At 37.4% G+C, this 20367-nt stretch overlaps 2 protein-coding genes across 13 annotated transcripts in view; one reads left to right on the top strand and one right to left on the bottom strand.

Moving 5' to 3' along the window:
* Nucleotides 1-6264, bottom strand: part of SRSF11 (serine and arginine rich splicing factor 11) — a 46275-nt gene extending 40011 nt beyond the window's left edge. For 7 of the 11 annotated variants that reach the window (XM_001098069.4, XM_028832475.2, XM_028832473.2 and 4 more), the window contains exon 1: nt 6208-6264. The gene's annotated coding sequence lies outside the window, so the exon portion shown is untranslated. Of the gene's footprint in view, nt 1-122; nt 217-6207 lie in introns of all 11 variants that reach the window. The other 4 variants (XM_077954244.1, XM_077954229.1, XM_077954196.1 and 1 more) reach the window with 1 other exon arrangement.
* Nucleotides 6265-6388: 124 nt separating this feature from the next.
* Nucleotides 6389-20367, top strand: part of LRRC40 (leucine rich repeat containing 40) — a 63790-nt gene continuing 49811 nt past the window's right edge. The window contains 1 exon segment of one of the 2 annotated variants that reach the window (NM_001261023.1): nt 6389-6598. In NM_001261023.1, coding sequence (NP_001247952.1) covers nt 6448-6598 — 151 coding nt within the window. In that variant the 5' untranslated portion in view covers nt 6389-6447. 2 annotated transcript variants of the gene reach the window in all.

The following is a 20367-nucleotide window of genomic DNA, read 5'->3' on the forward strand; positions in this document are numbered from 1 at the left end:
GTAGAGATGTAATATTTCTAGGAAATGAGTTAAAAAGAAAAGCAAAAATGTCAGCACCTCTGAGATGGCCATAAAGTTGTATTGATGGCTGATAAATTTAGTGTTGAGTGAAAAACATGTACCTCTAGAATGATGATGGCTGGGTTCACAGATTTTCATCATAGGTACCAAGTCTTTAAATGTCCACTAGTATTTCAACACTCCAATGATGCATACCTTTAAAATATTTAAGCATATGTAACTGTGATATTGCAAACGATGGAAAAAAACCAATCTCAAGTAGAAAAAAAAAATTGTGAGCAGTCTTGAAGGTATTCTGAAAGCTAAACTAGCACTTACCAAATTGTGAGTATAAATATGTGGTCTAGAAATCTAAGTATCAAATTTTAAATTAACAATCTATTGATTGTGATTGTTAACAAACTACTAAATTATTCAGATTTTTCTCCTTAAGTTGATGTTTAAGGATAAAGTCTCAGGGACCATATTGTGTCTTATTAAAACTGTAGGCAAGCTTTGCTATATAAACAGTATTTGCCAATTATAAACATTTACTGTATCTCCCTTTTTAAAGTAAATGAAATTGCAAGCAGAATCCAATTGAACAAAATTGTGGGTGGGGAGGGGGTGGATAAAAAGTCAAATTTTAAAATAGTGGATTTTCATTGAAATTGTTTTTAAAACAGACTTACTCAGTAGTGTATGTGTTAACATAAAGATAGTGTTTGGTGCCCTAACTTTACTTCTGTATTACTTTACTAGTTTAAAGCCAAAAAAAAAAAAAAAAACAAAAAACCCATAAAATCCATACAATTAATACAAAATCTGAGACTTTAAGTCAGAGAACACATTAATCTTGGAAAACAGAGCAAGAATACTGCACTAGCTTTTAAAGGTTAGGAGTAATAATCACTGTGAATAATAGGAAACACTTCCAGCTGATTTTAGAACAACCAATAAACAAATCTCAGTATTATAGTGCTTTTTTGAAAATGACATAAGCAGGATTGGTTTACCACCACCCTTGTTTCAGTTTCTTTTTATAATATAATGAAATAAACTGGAAAACCCCCAAATTAAAAGCATTTTTGATAATTTTTTTTTTACTAGTTCTTCCACGTTCAAGTAAATAAAACTAACATTTTAAAAAAGCCCTCGTATAAGAGGAAAAAAAATTTTTCCTAAATCTGGGGATTAAAATTTTTTTGTGTTGAAAATAGAGAGCTGGGTGTGGTGGCTCATACCTGTAATTTTAGCCCCACAGGGTCTCGCTCTGTGGCCCAGGCTGGAGTACAGTGGAGCAATTTTAGCTCACTGTAACCTCTACCTTTTGGGGTCAAGCCATCCTCCTACCTCAGCCTTCCGAGTAGCTGGGATCACAGGTCATGCCACACCACGCCCAATTAATTTTTGTATTTTTTGTAGAGACAGAGTTTCAAGATGTTGCCCAGGCTGGTCTTGAACTCCTGAACTCATGGGATCTGCCTGCTTTTGCCTCCCAAAGTGCTGGAATTACAGGCATGAGCCACCATACCTGGCCAATCCCAGCACTTTGGAAGGTTGAGGTGGGAGGATTGCTTGAGCCTGGGAGTTGAGACCAGTCTGGGCAATATGGGGAGATCCTGTCTCTATAAAACATTAAAAAATTAGCTGGATGTGGTGGCATGAGCCTACAGCTGCAGCTACTGGGGGGCATGGGGTGGAGGTTGAGGCAGGAGGATCACCTGAACCCATGAGTTTGAGGCTGCAGTAAGCTCTGCACTCCAGCCTGGGTGACAAAGTGAAACTCTGTCTTGGGAAATAAAAAAAGGGCGGGGGAGACAGAAAATACTAGAATCAAATATTAAATCTCCTAGAGCAAGCTGTTTCACGATTCAAAAGTATATAAGAGAAGCAGAGAAAACAAAGAATATACAAATGCATTATTCCAAAGACAATGCACTTTCTCCATTAGAAAAAATGACCATATATGACTCCAATAACAACATAATACAAATTTCAAAGCCACATCTGAAACTATCAATAAAATGCAAAATATGTACTGCCTTCACTGAAAAGAAAAGAATGTCTTCTTGGCCAGGCATCGTGGCTCATGCCTGTAATTCCAACACTTTGGGAGGCCAAGGCAGGTGGGCTGCTTGAACCCAGGAGTTTGAGAACAGCCTGGGCAATATGGCAAAACTTCATCTCTACCAAAAAAAAAAAAAAAAAGTGAGGTGCCTGTAGTCCCAGCTAGTTGTGAGGCTGAGGTGCGAGGATCCCTTGAGTCAGGGAGGTCAAAGCTGCAGTAAGCCTGGGCAACAGAGTGAGACTCTGTCTCAGAACAAAAGGAAAAACAAAAAAAGAATGTCCTCTCCTAGCTACTTTTAAAGTTGGCAATGATAGGCCTGAAGGGAAAACAAATGTGAAATTGCAAGTCTAAATTTTTAAAGAAAGCTAAAATGTTCTCTCAATAAATAACTTTTACCATAAGATAGCAGCCCCCATAGATAAGGTAATATTCTGAAAGATAACATAATACAATTCGAAATAGGCTAAATTTGTTACTTTACACAAAAAGAAACTTCCTGGAATGTCTGCCAAACAAATACACTTTGCTCTTACTTGACTCCATTTTATAAACAAATGTGCTTGCAAATCTGCACAAATTAACTCAATTTACTCTTACTATAATTTCAGACTTCAATAATCCATCCCATCAATTGTACCTTTTATCTATGTCTTTATAAATTTTAATGGTAGAGACAAGCTGCGCTATACTTTGATAACAGTCTTACTGTCTGTTATGAAACAAAACAGTATCCTTTGGCCAATGTGATTTTTAGGCTTAACATAAATTTGGTTTCTTCACTTTCTTTTTGCATTTAGCAAAGAAGCTTGAAGAGGGAAGGCTTTCATCACATAAATAAAATGAATATAATAAATACTAGCTAGACAATTCCATTACAAAAGGTAGCTGTGCAGTAGTCTGCAGCCTTGACACAGGAGACATTCATTTCATATTATTTTAGTAATGTATATAAAGTCAATTTTTCTAAAAAAACAAATACTTTGACTTAAATGCCAGTGTTGAAAAAGAGTTAGAATTTTTGCTTTCAATGTATTCTCCTTAAAACAATTGAAATGGAGCTAATTCTCACATAAGTACTTATAACTACTTTTTCATAAAGAAGCTCAATTGAAGTTGATTAGCTTTCAGTTTCCATCAATTTGAGACAAAACATGTTATTTTCTCTATTGCATGAGGTAATAATTTTCACTGTAACTTGCTCAATCTGCACTTACTACATAAATACAATACAGCAGGCTGGGTGCGGTGGCTCACACCTGTAATCCCAGCAATTTGGGAGGCCGAGGCAGGTGGATCACATGAGGCCAGGAGTTTGAGACCAGTCTGGCCAACATGGTGAAACCCTGCCTCTACTAAAAAAATACAAAAATATTAGCTGGGTGTGGTGGCGCATACTTGTAATACCAGCTTCTTGGGAGGGTAAGACAGGAGAAATCACTTGAAGCTGGGAGGTGGAGGTTGCAGTGACCAAGACTGAGCCATTGCACTCCAGTCTGGGTGACAGAGCGAGACTCCATCTCTCTCTCTCTCTCTCTCTCACACACACACACACACACACACACACACGCACACACGCACACACTACACATTGTATTACAGTAACTAGTACATTCTTACATATGTCAGTTTATATCTATTGGAGTTTACCACAAGCATATGGCCACCGGGATTTTTTTTTTTCAGAATTACTCTTTGCCATTTAACAGAATATACTTTCCTTATACAAGATGAAACAATGTTTTAATACAGTATCATTAAATGTCAATAATGAAATATTTAACTTCAAGAACAACAAATTAAAAAATTATACCTTGCTGTTATTTTTTAATAAATTGAACTAGGCAGGGTGTGGTGGCTCATGCCTATAATCCCAGTGCTTTGGAAGGCCCTAGATGGAAGGATTGCTTGAGGCAGCTCATGCCTGTAATCCCAGTGCTCTGGAAGGCCCTAGATGGAAGGATAGCTTGAAGCCAGGAGTTCAAGACCAACCTTGGCAACACACACTCGTTTCTACAAAAAATAAAAACAATTAGCTGGGCATGGTGGTGTGATGGCTACTCAGGAAGCTGACGTGGGAGGACCGCTTGAGCCCAGGATTTCGAGGTTGCAGTGAGCTGTGATCACACCATGGTACTTCATCATGGGTGACAGAGTGAGACCTGGTCTCTTAAAAAAAAAAAAAAAGAACCAAAGAAGAATCTATTGTAGGGGGAGGCGTGGTGACTGTAAAATTTTGTACTCGAGCAATTCAATTCTCCAAAGGTGGGTTGTTACTTCCCCAAAGGTAGGTTGTTACTTCCTACAAAAGAGAAAAAGGTGGTTCTTTAATAAATAAATCTTCTTAAAAACAACTGAAGTGTCTCTTACAATGATTGCAGGATTAAAAAAAAAGCAAGTTGGGAATTATGAAAAGCCACTAGGCAAGTCATGGTGATTAAAAAGAAAGGTTTTGGAAACAGATCTAGGTTAAAATTCCTGTTGTGCTATTCAGAGAAACTTGTGAGGTTGGGTAAGTTTCTTTACCCCTTTTAGCCTCAATCTTCTCATCTGCAAAATTAGTCACTGTGTTAAATAAGAAATAGCAAAGAGAGGTATTATTAACACTGAGCTTGGTATGGGCCCAATAAGGCAGCTATTACCATTACTGTGAAGGCAAGTTGACCAGGGACCTCATTAATAACCTTGCAAAAGCTGCTATGGTCGTTTTCCTTTAAAACTCAGTCTGGGTACGGTGGCTGACACCTGTAATCCCAGCACTTTGGGAGGCCGAAGTCGGCGGATCGCTTGAGGCCGGGAGTTCGAGACCAGCCTGACCAACATGGCAAAACTCCGCCTCTACTAAAAAATACAAAAATTAGCCATGCGTGGTGGTGCGCGGTTATAATCCCTGTGCTGGAGAGAATGCGGCAGGAGAATCACTTGAACCCGGGAGGCGGAGGTTGCGGTGAGCCGGGATCACGCCACTGCAATTCAGCTTAGGCGACAGAACGAGACTGTCTCCAAAAAAAAAAAAAAGAAAAAAAAAATTCAAGACAAAAATCCACTCTTTGCTTTTTTTGCAGGGTAACAACTATTGGTAACTTTCTCTTGTTCGATATTACTGTAAAGGACTCTACAGAACTAAGAACAAAAAGGGTAGAGTTAAAAACCGAATTTTACAGGTAGCAATAACCTGGACTCAGGTAAAAGTGCGTGATGAAGAATTTGTCAAAGGGACTTCATCCTACCTTTCAACTATTCTACCAATCCTCAGTAGACTTGTTGGGGGTTAGAATGGTATTCCCTGGCATATGCTTTTAAAACAAAATCATTTCAGGCAAAAGAAAAGTCTAGCACCCAGGATAGTACATACTAGGCAGGATGAATCTTAATAATTACTTGTTGAATGAATCAATAAGTTGTACATTTCAGATGAAAACTTTAATTTCCTAGGAAACACCGACTTGAACAAAATTTTCATTTGCTATTATTCCGGACTTACCATGAACTCAAGATTCAAATTTTTATCTTCACTTATTTCAAAAACCTTATGCGGTAGGAATTATCCCCAAAGTAATGAAAAAGAGGAATGAGCTTTAAAAGCGGTTGAGTAAACTGCCTAAAGTTAACACAGTTTCTAAAGTGAAGCAGCTGAGATTTGAACTTGTTTTTTGGGGCTCAAAAATCCAAGTTGTCTGAGCTTCACTAAAGCTTGTACCACTACCTGTTTCCCTAAACTGTCTGATACAGAGAACATTTATTACATTTTAAGGATTTTTGTTTTTGTCTTCTATGTTGCCAGTTCTTCCACTTCACATTACCTCCTCTGCTGGGTGGGCTATGTACCCTCAATACAACAAGAATGGTGTCAGAGTACAGGTCCTAAGAACAGAAAATTTGTTTTTCTCCGTACGCCGGAGGTCTGGCGCCACCACCACAAGCGACAAACATAGGCTGGGGTCCAGAAAGGCTGCCGACCGCGCCCAGATCTCAAGTTTTAGTTCAGGCCCACGTTCAGACTAGGAGAGGGGAGAAGAGAGGGTTATCTTTCCCGACACCCTCGCCACGGTGGAAGCACGGAGGAGAAGGGTGGAGTCGCAGTAACAGTTTAAACAATAAACCCCAAAACCCCTCTTAAGCCCGTCAAACGCACTTACTTGAGCGAAGTAATTCCAGGACGCTAGGCCGGCACCGGCAACGGAAAGGGCTTCTCTGTCCTCCGGGCCAGGCGCTGGTGCTGACGACATCTGGACTGCGCCGCAGAGAGTGAAGGCCCAGCGCGAGTCCGCGAGCCAGGCTCATAGAGCGCGCGCTCACGAAAGGGGCGTGGCATCCCAGCGGCGCCACCTTTAAGCGTCACGGGCGGGGCTGCAGCTTCTGGACTTAGGACTTTGAACATGTCGCGCCTGAAGCGGATAGCGGGGCAGGATCCCCGCGCTGGTTTCAAAGCCGCTGGAAGAGACTGCGGTACCTCGGTACCCCAAGGGCTATTGAAGGCAGCGAGGAAGAGCGGCCAGTTAAACCTGTCGGGTAGAAACCTCAGTGAAGGTAAGACCCAGAGGTATCATCCTATTGTGTCTCCTGTCAGAAAGCCTTTGGCCCAGGAAACCTCCCTTTTCTCTGGGCTGGCTTTGGCCGCTTTCTCAGATTGCTAGCCAGAATTTCTGTGCTCTAATCTAATCCCTGTGCTCATTTCGACCGGTTTGGTCAGCCCAGTTCAGTTCCTTCCCAGGTTCCCGGAATCTCTGTTAAAGGGACCCTGCTAAAAATACGATCTAAATTTAAACGGGGCGCTTTCTGGGATTCCCACAGTCTGTGGGATGAGCAACATAATATGTGACGAAACTAGCTATCACATCACGGGCAAATCTTTTGTTTCTTTGGCTCTTATTTTCCTCCTCTTATTTTAATCTTCAAGGGCAATTACCAAAGCCAAAATTATGTATTTTATCGGCCCCTTTGTGAAACTGCACTGTTCCCTGCCGAGACGCTCTTCTGTATGCAACTGTGCAGAGTCCTAATGACAAGGAATAATGAGTATATTTTCTGAGTTGAAGATCAGGATAGATGCCACACAGAGTGTTTCAATGTGGGGACATCTTGAGAAACCAGTTAAAGACCAACAAGCACAAATCTGGATATCATGAATGAATGGTCAGATGCTCTTCTGATTGTCGTGTGTATGTAAGAGGGAGAAGGAGGGGAGTGGAGAGATGGAGAAATACAGCATTCTTCCTGTAATGTTTTTCTTCGTTTATATTTAGGTTTTAAGACTGATTAAAACCTTCCATTTTCCTTCTAATGATTGCATTCTTATTGTGACATGTATAAAGTAGATTAGGCAAGCAAATGCTTGCTGAATGAATGAAAGGACATATGACATAGAATCCCTACTCCACCTAAAAGAGTTTTTGATCAATGGGAACATATGCATTTTCAAACTACAGTTGTGCATATATATATATATATATATATATATATATATATTTGTTTCCCCGAAGCCTGAAACATTTTTCTCTAAACTTGCATACCTATCATGCTAACACTCCGTTCTCTTACCTGTTTAATTTTTTAACAGTATTTATAACTTTCAGAATTTATATCATTTATGTTTTTTGTCTTCTCTGCCCTCCAACCAAAAGGTTAATACCATGAAGTTAGTGAGCTTTGTTTTGTGCTTTGTTGTATTTCTACCACTGAAAATAGTGCTTGGTACGTAGTAGAGTCTTATTAAATATTGTGAAAGCAATAAGTAAGTGAATGAGTATTCTCAAATCATAAGTGGTGTGCTGGAGTGTACTTATTGACTAGACTCAGGTGGGTTAGTCTGTTAAACTTTAAGAGAGCACATGGATTCTGACTCTTAGGTCTGTGATGATATGGATTAGAACTGCTTAGGCTATTGTTGTGTAACCAGAACCTAACACTTACCTGGTACATAAAATGATTTTAAATGAGTGAATAAACAGTATTTCATAGGAGGGAAAAATATAAATGGGAGAAACTCATGGTATTTGTAGCTTATATGTAAAAAAGGAATCCCTGTTACTATAATATAGAAGGTCTTTCCCTGTGTGGCTGTATGTAGCCTTCAGTTTCATCACTTGTCACTGAAACTTTGATAGGCAAACCACTGTAATTCTGAACTATTGGCAGTTCGTTACAGGGTCATGCTTCTTATCTTCCTATCTTTGCTCACATAACATTGAGATGGTTAATCACTCTGTGCCCTAATTTCTCATTTATTATGCAGGAGTAATAACAGGACCTATTAAGGTTTAAATGAGATAAAATGAAATAAAGTGCCTGGTACATAAAAAGTACACAGTAAAAATTCACCATTGCTGTTATCATGGCAGTAACCTTCTAATTGGTTTCCCGGAGTTTTTACTTTACATCTCACTCTTGCTACTCCAGAGGCTGAGGCAGGAGGATCACTTGAGTCCAGGAGTTTAAGGCTGTAGTACCCTATGATCGCACTTGTGAATAGCCACTGCACTCTAGCCTGGACAATATTGTGAGACCCTGTCCATAAACAACAACAACAACTACCCTCACACTCTAAATCCTAGTGTCATTACCAAGAGTCATTTTTTCCCAAACAGATCTTACATCATTCAAAACGTTTAATGACTTCCCATAGCCCAGAAGATACAGTATAGGTAAAGTTTTTAGCACAGCATACAAAAGGCTTTCTAAACCTTTCCCTTAACTATTTACTCTGTGGCCTCTTTTCAGCATCTTATGCTTTAATAATGATAGTAGCTCATGCCTGTAATCCCAGCACTCTGGGAAATTGAGAGGCAGGAGGGTCAAGGAATTCAAGATCAGCCTGGGGCAACATAGTGAGACCTCATCTCTACAAAAAATAAAAGAATTTTATGGTGGCATAAAATTCTGGTGGCATGCGCCTGTAGTCCTAGCTACTTGGAAGGCGAGGTGGGAGGATTGAGCCTGAGTTGGAGGCTGCAGTGAGTGCTACGATTGTTCCATTGCACTCCAGCTTGGGGAAGAGAGTGAGATCCTGTCTCTAAAATATAATGATGACACTAACAAAAATTACCTCCCCCCAAAAAAACCATACTTAAAAAATTTTTAAAGGACTATTTTAATGAAAGTTGAGCAGATGGTACATTATATTCTCATATACCCTCTGTCTCCAGCTTACAGTTTCCTCTGTTATTAACATCTTGCATTAATATAGTACGTTTATTATAATTGATGAACCAATATTGATACATTATTATGAACTGAAGTTCATAGGTTTGTTAGGGTTCATTCTTACTGTTGTACAGGTCCGTTAAATTGACAAATGCATGTCATGTATCCACCATTAGAGTATCATACAGAATAATTTCACTGCCCTAGAAATCCCCTGTGCTCTACCCATTCATTCCTTACCCATCTTCCCCTGAACTGTGGGCAACCAGTGATCTTTTTCCTGTTTCTGTGGTTTTACCTTTTCCAGAATGTCTCTTAATTCGAATCATACCAGTACATAACCTTTTCAAACTGATTTTTTAACTAATCAGTGTGCATTTAAGGTTCATCCATGTATTTTTGATGACTTAATCATTTATTTCTTTTTATTGCTGAGTAATATTCCATTGTATGAATGTACCATTTTGTTCATTCACCTTTTGAAGGATATCTTGGATACGTCCAGTTTTTGGCAGTTATGAATAAAGCAGCTATAAACATTTATGTTCAGGTTTTTGTCTGGATATATGTTCAACTCATTTGGATAAGAGCCTAGGAGCATGATCCCTGGATCATATAAGACTATGATGAGCCCTGTAAGAAACTGTCACATTACTAATATGTACCATTTCACATTTCCACAAGCAATAATGAAACTTCTGTCCTCCACATTCTCACCAGCATTTGGTATGATCAGGTTTTTGGATTTTAACCATTTTAGTGGGTGTATTGTGTCATCTTATTGTTTAAATTTAATATTTCCTAGTGACATATGATGTTGAGTATTTTTTAATATGCTCATTTGCCATCTGTATATCTCTTTGGTGAGGTGTCTATTAATTTTTGCCCGTTTTTTAATTGGGCTCACTTCCTTATTGTTGATCATAGTTGTCTTTTTATGCTACTTGTTTCTGCTCAGCAACTGATTGTTCAATGAATAAGTGACATATATAAATAGACTGGTGGCTTGTTGGTTATGATTCTTAAATTTTGTATCATATAAAGCCTAGATAAATGCGGCAGAGGTGTTTTTTGACCCAGTCAAAAGTAATTGCAGAAAGTGATTATTCTTTTCTTTTCTGATAAACTTACTAACTTGTCCCTTGTACTGATTCCTTGCATGTTGTATTTTTAATATATGTTAATCTAAAAAAAGTCTTATTATCTTTGTTTTTACCCCAAAATATTAGTACCTCAAATTATGAATTACATTCAAGATATATTTAGGTTTTGTTTGTTTGTTTGTTTGTTTGTTTGTTTTAGAGACAGGGTCTTGCTGTGTCACCCAAGCTGGAGTGCAGTGATTCAGTTGTGGCTCAATGCAGCCTCAAACTCCTGGGCTCAGGCCATCTTCTCTCCTTAGCCTCTCAAGTAGCTAGAACTACAGGTGTGTGCCACCAAACCCAGCTACTTCTTTTATTTTTTGTAGAGACTGGATCTTGCTATATTGTCCAGGCTGGTCTCGAACCCCTGGCCTCAAGCGATCCTCCCACCTCAGCCTCCCAAAGTGCTTGGATTATAGGCATGAACCACCATGCCCAGCCCAAAAGATATTTTAAAACATGGCTTCTTTCAGATTTCGCTCTCTCCCTTGCTCTCTCTCTTGCATGCTCTCTCTCTCTTTCTCTCCCTGTATACATATGTATATATAAGATATTTTATGTGAAATGTATGAGATAAATATGAAACTATTTTGTATGCTATAGGGAATTACACAGATACTTACTCAAATGGCATTTATCTACTATCTATGTTTCTTCCAGATATAGTTCTAGAGGAAATAAAGATTAATGACACCTTCAAATAATTTATAGTCTCATAAGTGTTTTAACATAAGCTTTATTTATTATTAAGAATTGTACTTGTTAAATAATAATTTAAATTTTCATGTTATACTTTAATTCTTTGTCTCTCTCTTCACATTTACATAGTCATATTTGTAAAGTAGAGTCATTTCTGTTCCTTCTTTTTTTTAGGGGTAGGGTCTCATTCTGTCGACTGGTCTAGAGTACAGTGGCATAATAGCTTATTAGACCTTGAACCCCTGGGCTCAAGTGATCTCCTGCCTCAGCCTCCTAAATAGCTAGGACCATAGGCATGCACCGCTATGCCCCACTAATGTTTAAATTTTTCACAGAGATGGGGTCTTGCTGTATTGCTCAGCTTGGTCTCAAACTCCTGCTGTCAGCAATCCTCCTGCCTTGGCCTCCTGAAGTACTGGGATTGTGGGTGTGAGCCACTGTATCTGACCCCATTCCTGATGTTTCTACATTGGGAAAACAAAACGTAGTCTTTAATTTTTACATATATAATGGAAAACAGTTAAAATTCTGTTGATTCTTGCTCTTAGATTGTAGCCTCCTTAAATAGAAATTTTCTTAATGGAAGCCATACAAGGGCAGTGAGAGATTTTATTACCCTGATAGTATTGTTTACTAGACTGCTAACCCAGTCCAGTACAGTGATAAAGAGGTTTACTCTTCCTAAACCTGTTTAGGTAGAGTAAGTCTTGAGGGTATTAACTTTTACCCATAAGTGAAACCTAGTTACTCTTTGGGGTGTTTAGGTATACAATTGATACTTAAATAGTTCAGGGGGTGTGGGGCTGACTCCCTTGTGCAGTCAGAAATCCATGTATAACTTTTGACTCGCTCGAAACTTAACTACTAATAGCTTACTGTTGACTAGAAGCCTTACTGATAACATAGTCAATTAACATATATTGGTATATTATAGGTTTTATATACTATATTCTTAGAATAGTAAGCTAGAGAAAAGAAAATGTTATTAAGCAAATCATAAGGAAGAGAAAATATATTTACTATTCATCAAGTGGAGTGGATCATCATAAAAGTCTTCATTCTCATCATCTTCACATTGAGCAGGCTGAGGAGGAGGAGGAAAAGCAGGGGATGGTCTTGCTTTCTCACGGGTGGCAGAGGCAGCAGAAAATCCATATGTAAGTGAACCTATGCAATTCAATCACATATTGTGCAAGGATAAATTGTACTTTCTTTTTGTAGGCTCTTGTTCTTTTTTGAAAAATATCATTTACCATAAATAAATAATATTTATTATTTTCTTGTTTATAAAAGCAGGTCTGCTGTGGAAAGATTAGAATCTATAGAGAAAAGCATGAAAAGTGAAGAAGCCAGCCAGGGTTAATCACTGTTAAATGTTGTAGAGATTTTTCTTCTAATACTGTGTGTGTGTGTGTGTGTGTGTGTGTGTGTGTGTGTGTGTGACTATGTACAATTTGACTATTTTTTATTTTTTATTTAATTTAGTTTATTGATTGAGACAGGATCTCACTCTGTTGCCCAGGGTGGAATGCAGTGGTGAGATCATGGCTCACTGCAGCCTTGACCTCCTGAGCTCAAAAGTGATTTTCCACCTCGGCCTCCCGAGTATCTGAGACTACAAGGATGTGTCACCATGCCGGGCCAATTTTTATATTCTTTGTAGAGATGAGATCTTGCTATGTTGCCCAGGCTGGTCTTGAACTCCTGAGCTCAAGTGACCTGTCCACCTCAGCCTGACAAAATGCTGGGATTACAGGCATGAACTGTTGTGCCTGGCCCTATTTTTTATTTTTAACAAATTTAGAATTGTACTGACTCCTGTTTTTCTGACTTCTATTTGTACATTTTCATTGTCACTTGAAAAATCTTATTTTTAGTAGCTGTATAATCCGTCTTATGACTACTATAATTAATATGTATTAATATTTAAGCAATCAAATTTTGTTGGCAATTTTAAGTAATAATTCTGTTCTATAACTTACTTAGAAAGATATTCTCAAATAGAAATAATTGTTAATGACCATCTTCAAAGGAAAATATTGTACATGTAAGTGACAGCTCTTTTTATGAGCAGCAACATGAGAATATATTGTCAGTTTGGTTCAGTGTTGCAGCTCTTTTTCATTGGACTAGATAAAATGAAGATGGAGTTGTAAAGGAGGTGCTGATTGTTGCTTTCCAGCTGCAGGACCATGGCAGAACAGTAGTGCAAGAATGTTATTGGATGATTATCTAAAACTGAGGAAAAGTAAAAGGTGCCAGAGTTTGAAACAAAAGAATACTGTAAATTCTAATGGAAACTGCACTGTTGATCTGAAAGGCAAATTGGTAAGAGGATAATTCATTAAACAAGCCAGTTAAATTAGCTTGGAAACTAACTATTTGAAAGGAAAATATGGGTGTAAGGCTATCCTGCCTTATCTTGAAGAGAGCAGTTTGGTTACCTTTTATTTGTGTAATTAAGTAATTAGGTCTAGGGCACCTAATCATCAAGATAACCTACTGTTCTAGGGTAATGAGAATTTGCCTTATTCAATACATATAGTTTGTTGGAACAGAATAAAAAGTGTGACACAGGGTTAGGTGTACTGTGGCTCACACCTTTAATACCAACACTTTGGGAGGCCAGAGCAGGTGGATCACTTGAACCTGGGAGTTCAAGACTAGTCTGGGCAACAAGGCAAAACCTCGTCTCTACTAAAAATAAAAAAATTAGCCGGGCATGGTGGCACACCCCTGTAGTCCCAACTACTTGGAAAGCTGAGGCAAGAGGATCACCTGCATCGGGGAGGTCGAGGCTGCAGTGAGCTGTGATCTGGCCACTGCATTCCAGTCTGGGTGACAGAGTGAGATCCTGTCTCCAAAAACAAAGAACTAACAAAAAAAAAGTTTAACACGAACTATATATTTTCAAGGTTTTAAATAGCCATCTTAAATCTGTATAATCCATGTTCTGCTTTACTATTTAGCTTGATTCTGTATTTTGACTAGTAGTGGTTTAATGGAACTTACTGTGATATTTCTAAATAGCTAATGAAAATTAACCAAAGTATCTAGAATATTTTAATAACAAATAATTCCAGAAAAAACTGTGCTTCCAGGTGAGGCGATTGTTAAAACAAGCTAATTCTTAAATAATTGTTAGAAATTAAAGCAAGAGGAAAGCCCATATATATGTATATATGTATATGTACACATACACACAAGTATACATACACACATACCCATGTGTTTATATATGTGCCAGAATCTTAAGGTGAACATTTAATCTTTAGTCTATTAAAATCTAAGGAAGGCTTTGTGTTTGGATTACAAGACAAGGAACTAGATAGTTAATTGAAAGTCGTATTCCTGTTTGTTGATTCATTAAAATAATTGTTCTGAACTTAACGTCTCAACTTCTTGAGATATATATGTCAAGTTATTATTACCAATGTCAGCTTTTTTTATAAATTAGTGCAAATTTAAATTATTCCTGTATTAATGTCAACTCACTCATCTGCATTTTAATATGTTTTCTTGAGTAGGAGAGGAAAAGGAGGAGTTAGATAACAAGTGAATGTCCTCTGTCATAGATACTGTCATAGGAAAAAACAGACTGGGAAAAATGGAATTACAGTTTTATTAAGGCTTATCTTCATCATAAAGGTGAAGGTACTCTCAAAGTAATAAATTTGGGTATGTTTTTCTCTTACAGAGATTGGTAAAAATACTTTCCTTTTCATATGTTAAACATTGTTTCATTTTTCTTACAGTGTCCTTGATGGACTTCAGGATAGAACAGTTCCCATTATGCTTTCTAACTTAATAATGGCTCAGATGGTCTAAATCACAAAAGATATTTAGTCAAACTCAAGCTGCAACTAAGTTGATGCTTTTCATATAACTCTTTATCTTTGGGGTGTGTATTTGTGTGTATTTTTTCTCATTAAAATTTAAAGATTATCTGAAAGTGATAGTGCAGTATTGTGCTTTGCCTATATAGGGTTCTTTAACGTATGAGTCCATTGGTGGCCATGAATAAACTACTGTGGAGAAAACTGGAATATTTATTGATGAGCTTTCCCTGATTTTGTACATAGTGATTTGATTTCTTGGTTTATTCTTTTAAAGTGCTCATAATTGGGTAGACAGTTCAGTTAATAACATTTGTAGGATAAGCTGTTATCTTCAGAATACTATCCTAAACCTAGTTATACTACTGTTGTTAGGTCCTAGCATTTAAGTGTCAATGGGGACCTCTCATTTAATCAACAAAGCAACTGGGGACGAGAGAATGCCATATTAGGTTGCTGATCAGTATAATTAGTTGCAGGGTTTAAACCACAGCCTTAGGTCCCTGACTCTTAGATCAGTGGTCTGTCTGAGATACCATACCGTGTATCATAGTTTAACATGTTTACTGTTTTTTGGAAGATAGGAATTGACATAGGCTAGGATATGGACCTTAATGGGAATTGGACATGATTTTCTGCCTTAAGGAAATAATTACTGTCATTACTGTGGGTGATCGTGATATCTACGAAGTTGTCCAAAAAAGTCAAAAAAGATTTTTAAATTTCATGGTTTGTTGCTCCTATAGTTTACTGGCTACATTTTTTTTTTTTTTTTTTGAGATGAGTCTCACTCTGTTGCCCAGGCTAGAGTGCAATGGTGTGATCTTGGTTCACTGCAACCCCTACCTCCCGAGTTCAAGAGATTCTCCTGCCTCAGCCTCCCAAGTAGCTGGGGTTACAGGCACCTGCCACCACACCCAGCTAATTTTCTTTCTTTCTTTTTTTTTTTTTTTGTATTTTTAGTAGAGATGGGGTTTCACCATGTTGGTCAGGTTGGTCTCGAACTCCTGACCTCAGGTGATCCACCTGCCTTGGCTTCCCAAAGTGCTGGGATTATAGGCATGAGCCACTGTGCCCAGTTACATTCTTTCATCCTTCTGTGCAAATGCCATTTTAAACATGTTTTTTATTTCTTCTCTGTCTCTTTATCCACCCGTATCATAAATATTCTCCCCAAACTAGGTAGTTCTCTGTGATCAACCCATTTGTGAGTCCTCATTTCTATAGTTAGCTGTTACCAGTGGAAAAAAAGAGTAAGACAGTTTGCTAAAAAAAAAAAAAAAAAAAGGCCGGGGGTTGGGGGGCTAGGTGTGATTGGCTCATGATTATAATCCCAGCACTTTGGGAGGCGAAGGTGGGAGGATCACTTGAGACCAGGAGTTCGAGACCAAACCGGGCAACATAATGAGACCCAGTCTCTACAAAAAATTTAAAAATAAGCTGGATGTGGTGGCACATGCCTGTAGTCCTCATAGTTCCAGCTACTTGGAAGATGAAGGCAGGAGGATATCCTGAAGCCATGAGTTCGAGGCTGCAGTGAGCTATGATCACACCACTGCACTCCAGCCTGGGTGACAGGCTCTCAAAAAAAAAAAAAAAAAAAACAAATCTTTTTTTTCCCGCACTATTTTTAAGGTCCATGTTGTCCATTGTGGAAGCCTGTACTCATGTTGGCTTTTTAAATTTTAAATAATCAAAATTAAATAAGATTAAAAATCAAGTTCATCAGTTACTTTAACTACATTGCAATGGCTATGTGGCTAGTAGTAGCTATCCTATTGAATAGTGCCAATGTAGGGCATTTACGTCATTGTAGAAAGTTCTGTTGAGCCGTGCTGTTTAAAGATATTGTATCTACCCTGTGATATATATTATATATGTATATTTTTCCCATAGAATTGCCTTGATGTGTTATATCACCTATATTTTAAAATTATTCTTTTTTGAGGTTAACGTTATTGAAGTATCATTTACAAAGAGTATGTTGCATCCATTTTAAGTGTACAGTTCAATTAGTTTTGACAAATATATACCATCATGTAACCAGTACTACAATCAAGATATAGAACATTTTCAACATCTTGAAAAGTTTACTTGTGCCCCTTTGCTGTCAGTCCTGCTGTTGGCTCCACATAACTACGGTTCTGCTTTTTGTCAATGTAGATTAATTTTACTTCTTTTAAAATTGCATGTAAATGAAATATTACATTTGCTATTTTTTCTTTTTCGCTTAAGGCTTCTTTTGTTTAGAATCATATTTTTGAGGTTCATCCGTGTTGTTTATATCAGTTGTTCTTTTTTTATTCTTTCTTGAGACAGGGTCTCCTTCTGTTGCCCAGGCTGGAGTGCAAGTGGCACAGTCGTAGCTCACTGCAACTTCAAAATTCTGGTCTCAAGTGATCCTTCTGCTTCAGTCTCCCAAGTATCTGGGACTCATGGTGCATGCCACCATGCCTGGCTAATTTTTTTGTTTTTAATAGAGACAAAGTCTTGCTCTTTTTCCCAGGTTGGTCTCAAACTTCTGGGCTCAAATGATCCTCCTGCTATGGTCTCCCAAAGTGCTGCAATTATGGGCATGAGCCACCACGCCCAGCAGTTTTTTAAATTGCTGCATAAATGTGAATGACGAGTTGATGGGTGCTGACGAGTTGATGGGTGCAGCACACCAACATGGCACAAGTATACATATGTAACAAACCTGCACGTTGTGCACATGTACCCTAGAACTTAAAGTATAATAATAATAAAAAAAATTGCTGCATAATAGTCCATTTGTGTATACAATTCAATTTATTTATCCATTAACCTGTTGATGGACATTTGAGTGGTTTCCAGTTTTTGGCTGTTATGAATAAAATTGCTATAAGCTTTCTTGTGTAGTCTTTTTTTTTTTTTTTTCTTAGAAACATTTCATAGGTCTTATAAACAGAAGGCATGACTGTGTCTTGGGCAGTGGTGAGATAAGGTGGTGGATCTCTGTGCCTCATGTATAAGTCTTTGTGTAGACATACCATTTCTGTTGAATCCATACCTGACAATGGAATTGCTGTATTGCGTAGTAGTTAGTAGTAAGTATAGGTCCTGGCATGGTGGCTCACACCTGTAATCCCAGCAATTTGGGAGGTCAAAGTGGGTGGATCACCTGAGACCAGTGTGGCCAACATGGCGAAACCCCGCCTCTGCTAAAAATACAAAAATTAGCTGGGTGTGGTGGCACATGCCTGAAAGTCCAGCTGCTGCTCGGGGGGCTGAGGCAGAGAATTGCTTGAACCCGGGAGGCGGAGGTTGCAGTGAGCCAGGATCGTGCCACTGCACTCCAACTTGGGTGAGAAAGTGAGACCCTGTCTCAAAAAATCCCAGAAAGTGTTTATTTAACATAAGAATTCATCAAACTCTTTCCCACTAGCAACATATGGGAGATTCAGTTGCTCCACATCATTACCAGCACTTTGTGTTGTCATCTTTTAAATATTAACCATTCTTGTGGCTGTGTTGGCATATTTTTTTGTGGTTTTAATTTGTATGTCCTTTAAAACTAATGATGTTTAGCATCTTTTCTACCACCTCTTAGCCATTTGTGTATCTTCTGTTAAGTGTTTGTTCCAATTTTTTTCTTTTTTTTTTTTAAATAGGGTTTTATTCTTGGGTAACAAGACTTTGTATATATTTGAGATACAACTCCCTCTCAGATATCTATATGAGTATCTGTCTAATATTTTCTCCCAGTGTAGCTTATTTTCTTAATGGTAGCTTTAGAAACATGTAAGTTATAAATTTTTATGGAATCTAATTTATCAATTCTTTTTCTTTTATGATGAGCTTTTTCTGTCCCAAGACATTTTTTGCCTATCTGAAGGCTGTGAAAATTTTTTCCTCTGTTTCTTTTAGAATTTTTGTAGTTTCATCATTTACATATAAGTCTGTGGTCCATTTGGAGTTAATTTTTGAGTGTGTCACAAGGTAAAGGTTGAGGTTCATTTTTATAGTTTATTGTATAGTTATTCCAGTTCCATTTGTTGAAAACATGATTCATTTTTGGTAAATTCTATTGGCACCTTTGTTGAAAATCAGTTTTCAGTATTTTATTGTGTGGAATGTTTTCTGAACTCTTTTTCCATTGACCTATATGCTAATACTACACTATCCTTATGCTTATGCTAATCCTTATGCTAATACTACGCTATCTTGACAAATGTAGCTTTATGGTCAGACTTGGAATCAAATACTGTAAAGCCTCCTGTTTTGTTCTTTTATTTCAAAATTGTTTGACCTAATTTAGTTCTTTTGCATTTCAATACACATTTTAGAATTGGCTTGTTAATTTCTACAGAAAAGCTTTCTGGGATTTTTATTAGGATTGTGCTGAATCTGTAAGTCACTTTGGGGAAAAGCGACATCTTTATAATATGGAGTCTTCCAAGCTGTCGTATGTTACATTTCTTTACTTATCTAGACCTTCTTTAAGTTTTCATAGCAATGTTTTGTATTTTCACATACAGATCTTGTACATATTTTGTAAATTTAATACTCTTTCATGGTTTTGTCTTGTATTGTAAATCTTTTAACATATAAAAAACTTTTTATTTGATTGCTAATACATAGAAACGTGGTTGATTTTTCCATATTGAGCTTGAATTTTGTGACCGTTCTAAACTCATTGATTGCATATAATTTTTTTGTAGATTCTTTAGCACTTTGTATATAGATGATCATGTTGTCTGTTAATCAGGACAGTTTTACTTCTTGTCCAATCTGAATGCCTTTTGTTTCTTTTATTTATTTCTTTTTTTTTCTTTTCATCTTACTACATTGGTCAAGACCTCTAGTAAAATATTAAAGTAGTGAGAATGAGCATCCTTGCCTTGTATACTCTTTTAGAGAGAAAGCACTGTGTCTTCCACCATTAAGTATGATGTTAGTTTTAGATTTTTCACAGATGTCTTTTATAAGACTGAAGGAGTTCCCTTTGATTCCCAGTTTTCTGAGTTTTTATTGTTGAATTTTGTCAGATGCTTTTTTTGTATCTCAACAATCACATAGTATTTAAAATTTTTCTGTTAATATGGTAGATTGTATTGATTAATTTTCAACTGGTAAACCAGCCTTGCAGTCTTAAAATAACTCACACTTGGTCATGATATATTGCCCTTTTTATATAGAGTTGCAAAATTTGTTTAGGAATTTGGGTCTATAATCATTAGATACGTTGGCCTGTAGTTTTTGTTTTATTTTCTCTTTTAATGTATTTATCTGCTTTTGGCATCAGAGTAAGACTGACCTTATAAGATGAATTGGGAACTGTTCTTTTCTCTATGTTTTGAAAGAGCTTGTGTAGAATTAGTATTATTTTTGCTCTAAATGTCTGGTAGAATTCACCAGTGAAAATGCCTGCCTGGAATTTTCTTTGTGGGGAATTTTAAGTAGCTAATTCAATTTCTTTAATAGATGCAAGGCTACTTTCTATTGTGGTTGTGCTTTT

This window comes from Macaca mulatta, chromosome 1, assembly GCF_049350105.2.
Source record: "Macaca mulatta isolate MMU2019108-1 chromosome 1, T2T-MMU8v2.0, whole genome shotgun sequence".
NCBI lineage: Eukaryota > Metazoa > Chordata > Mammalia > Primates > Cercopithecidae > Macaca > Macaca mulatta.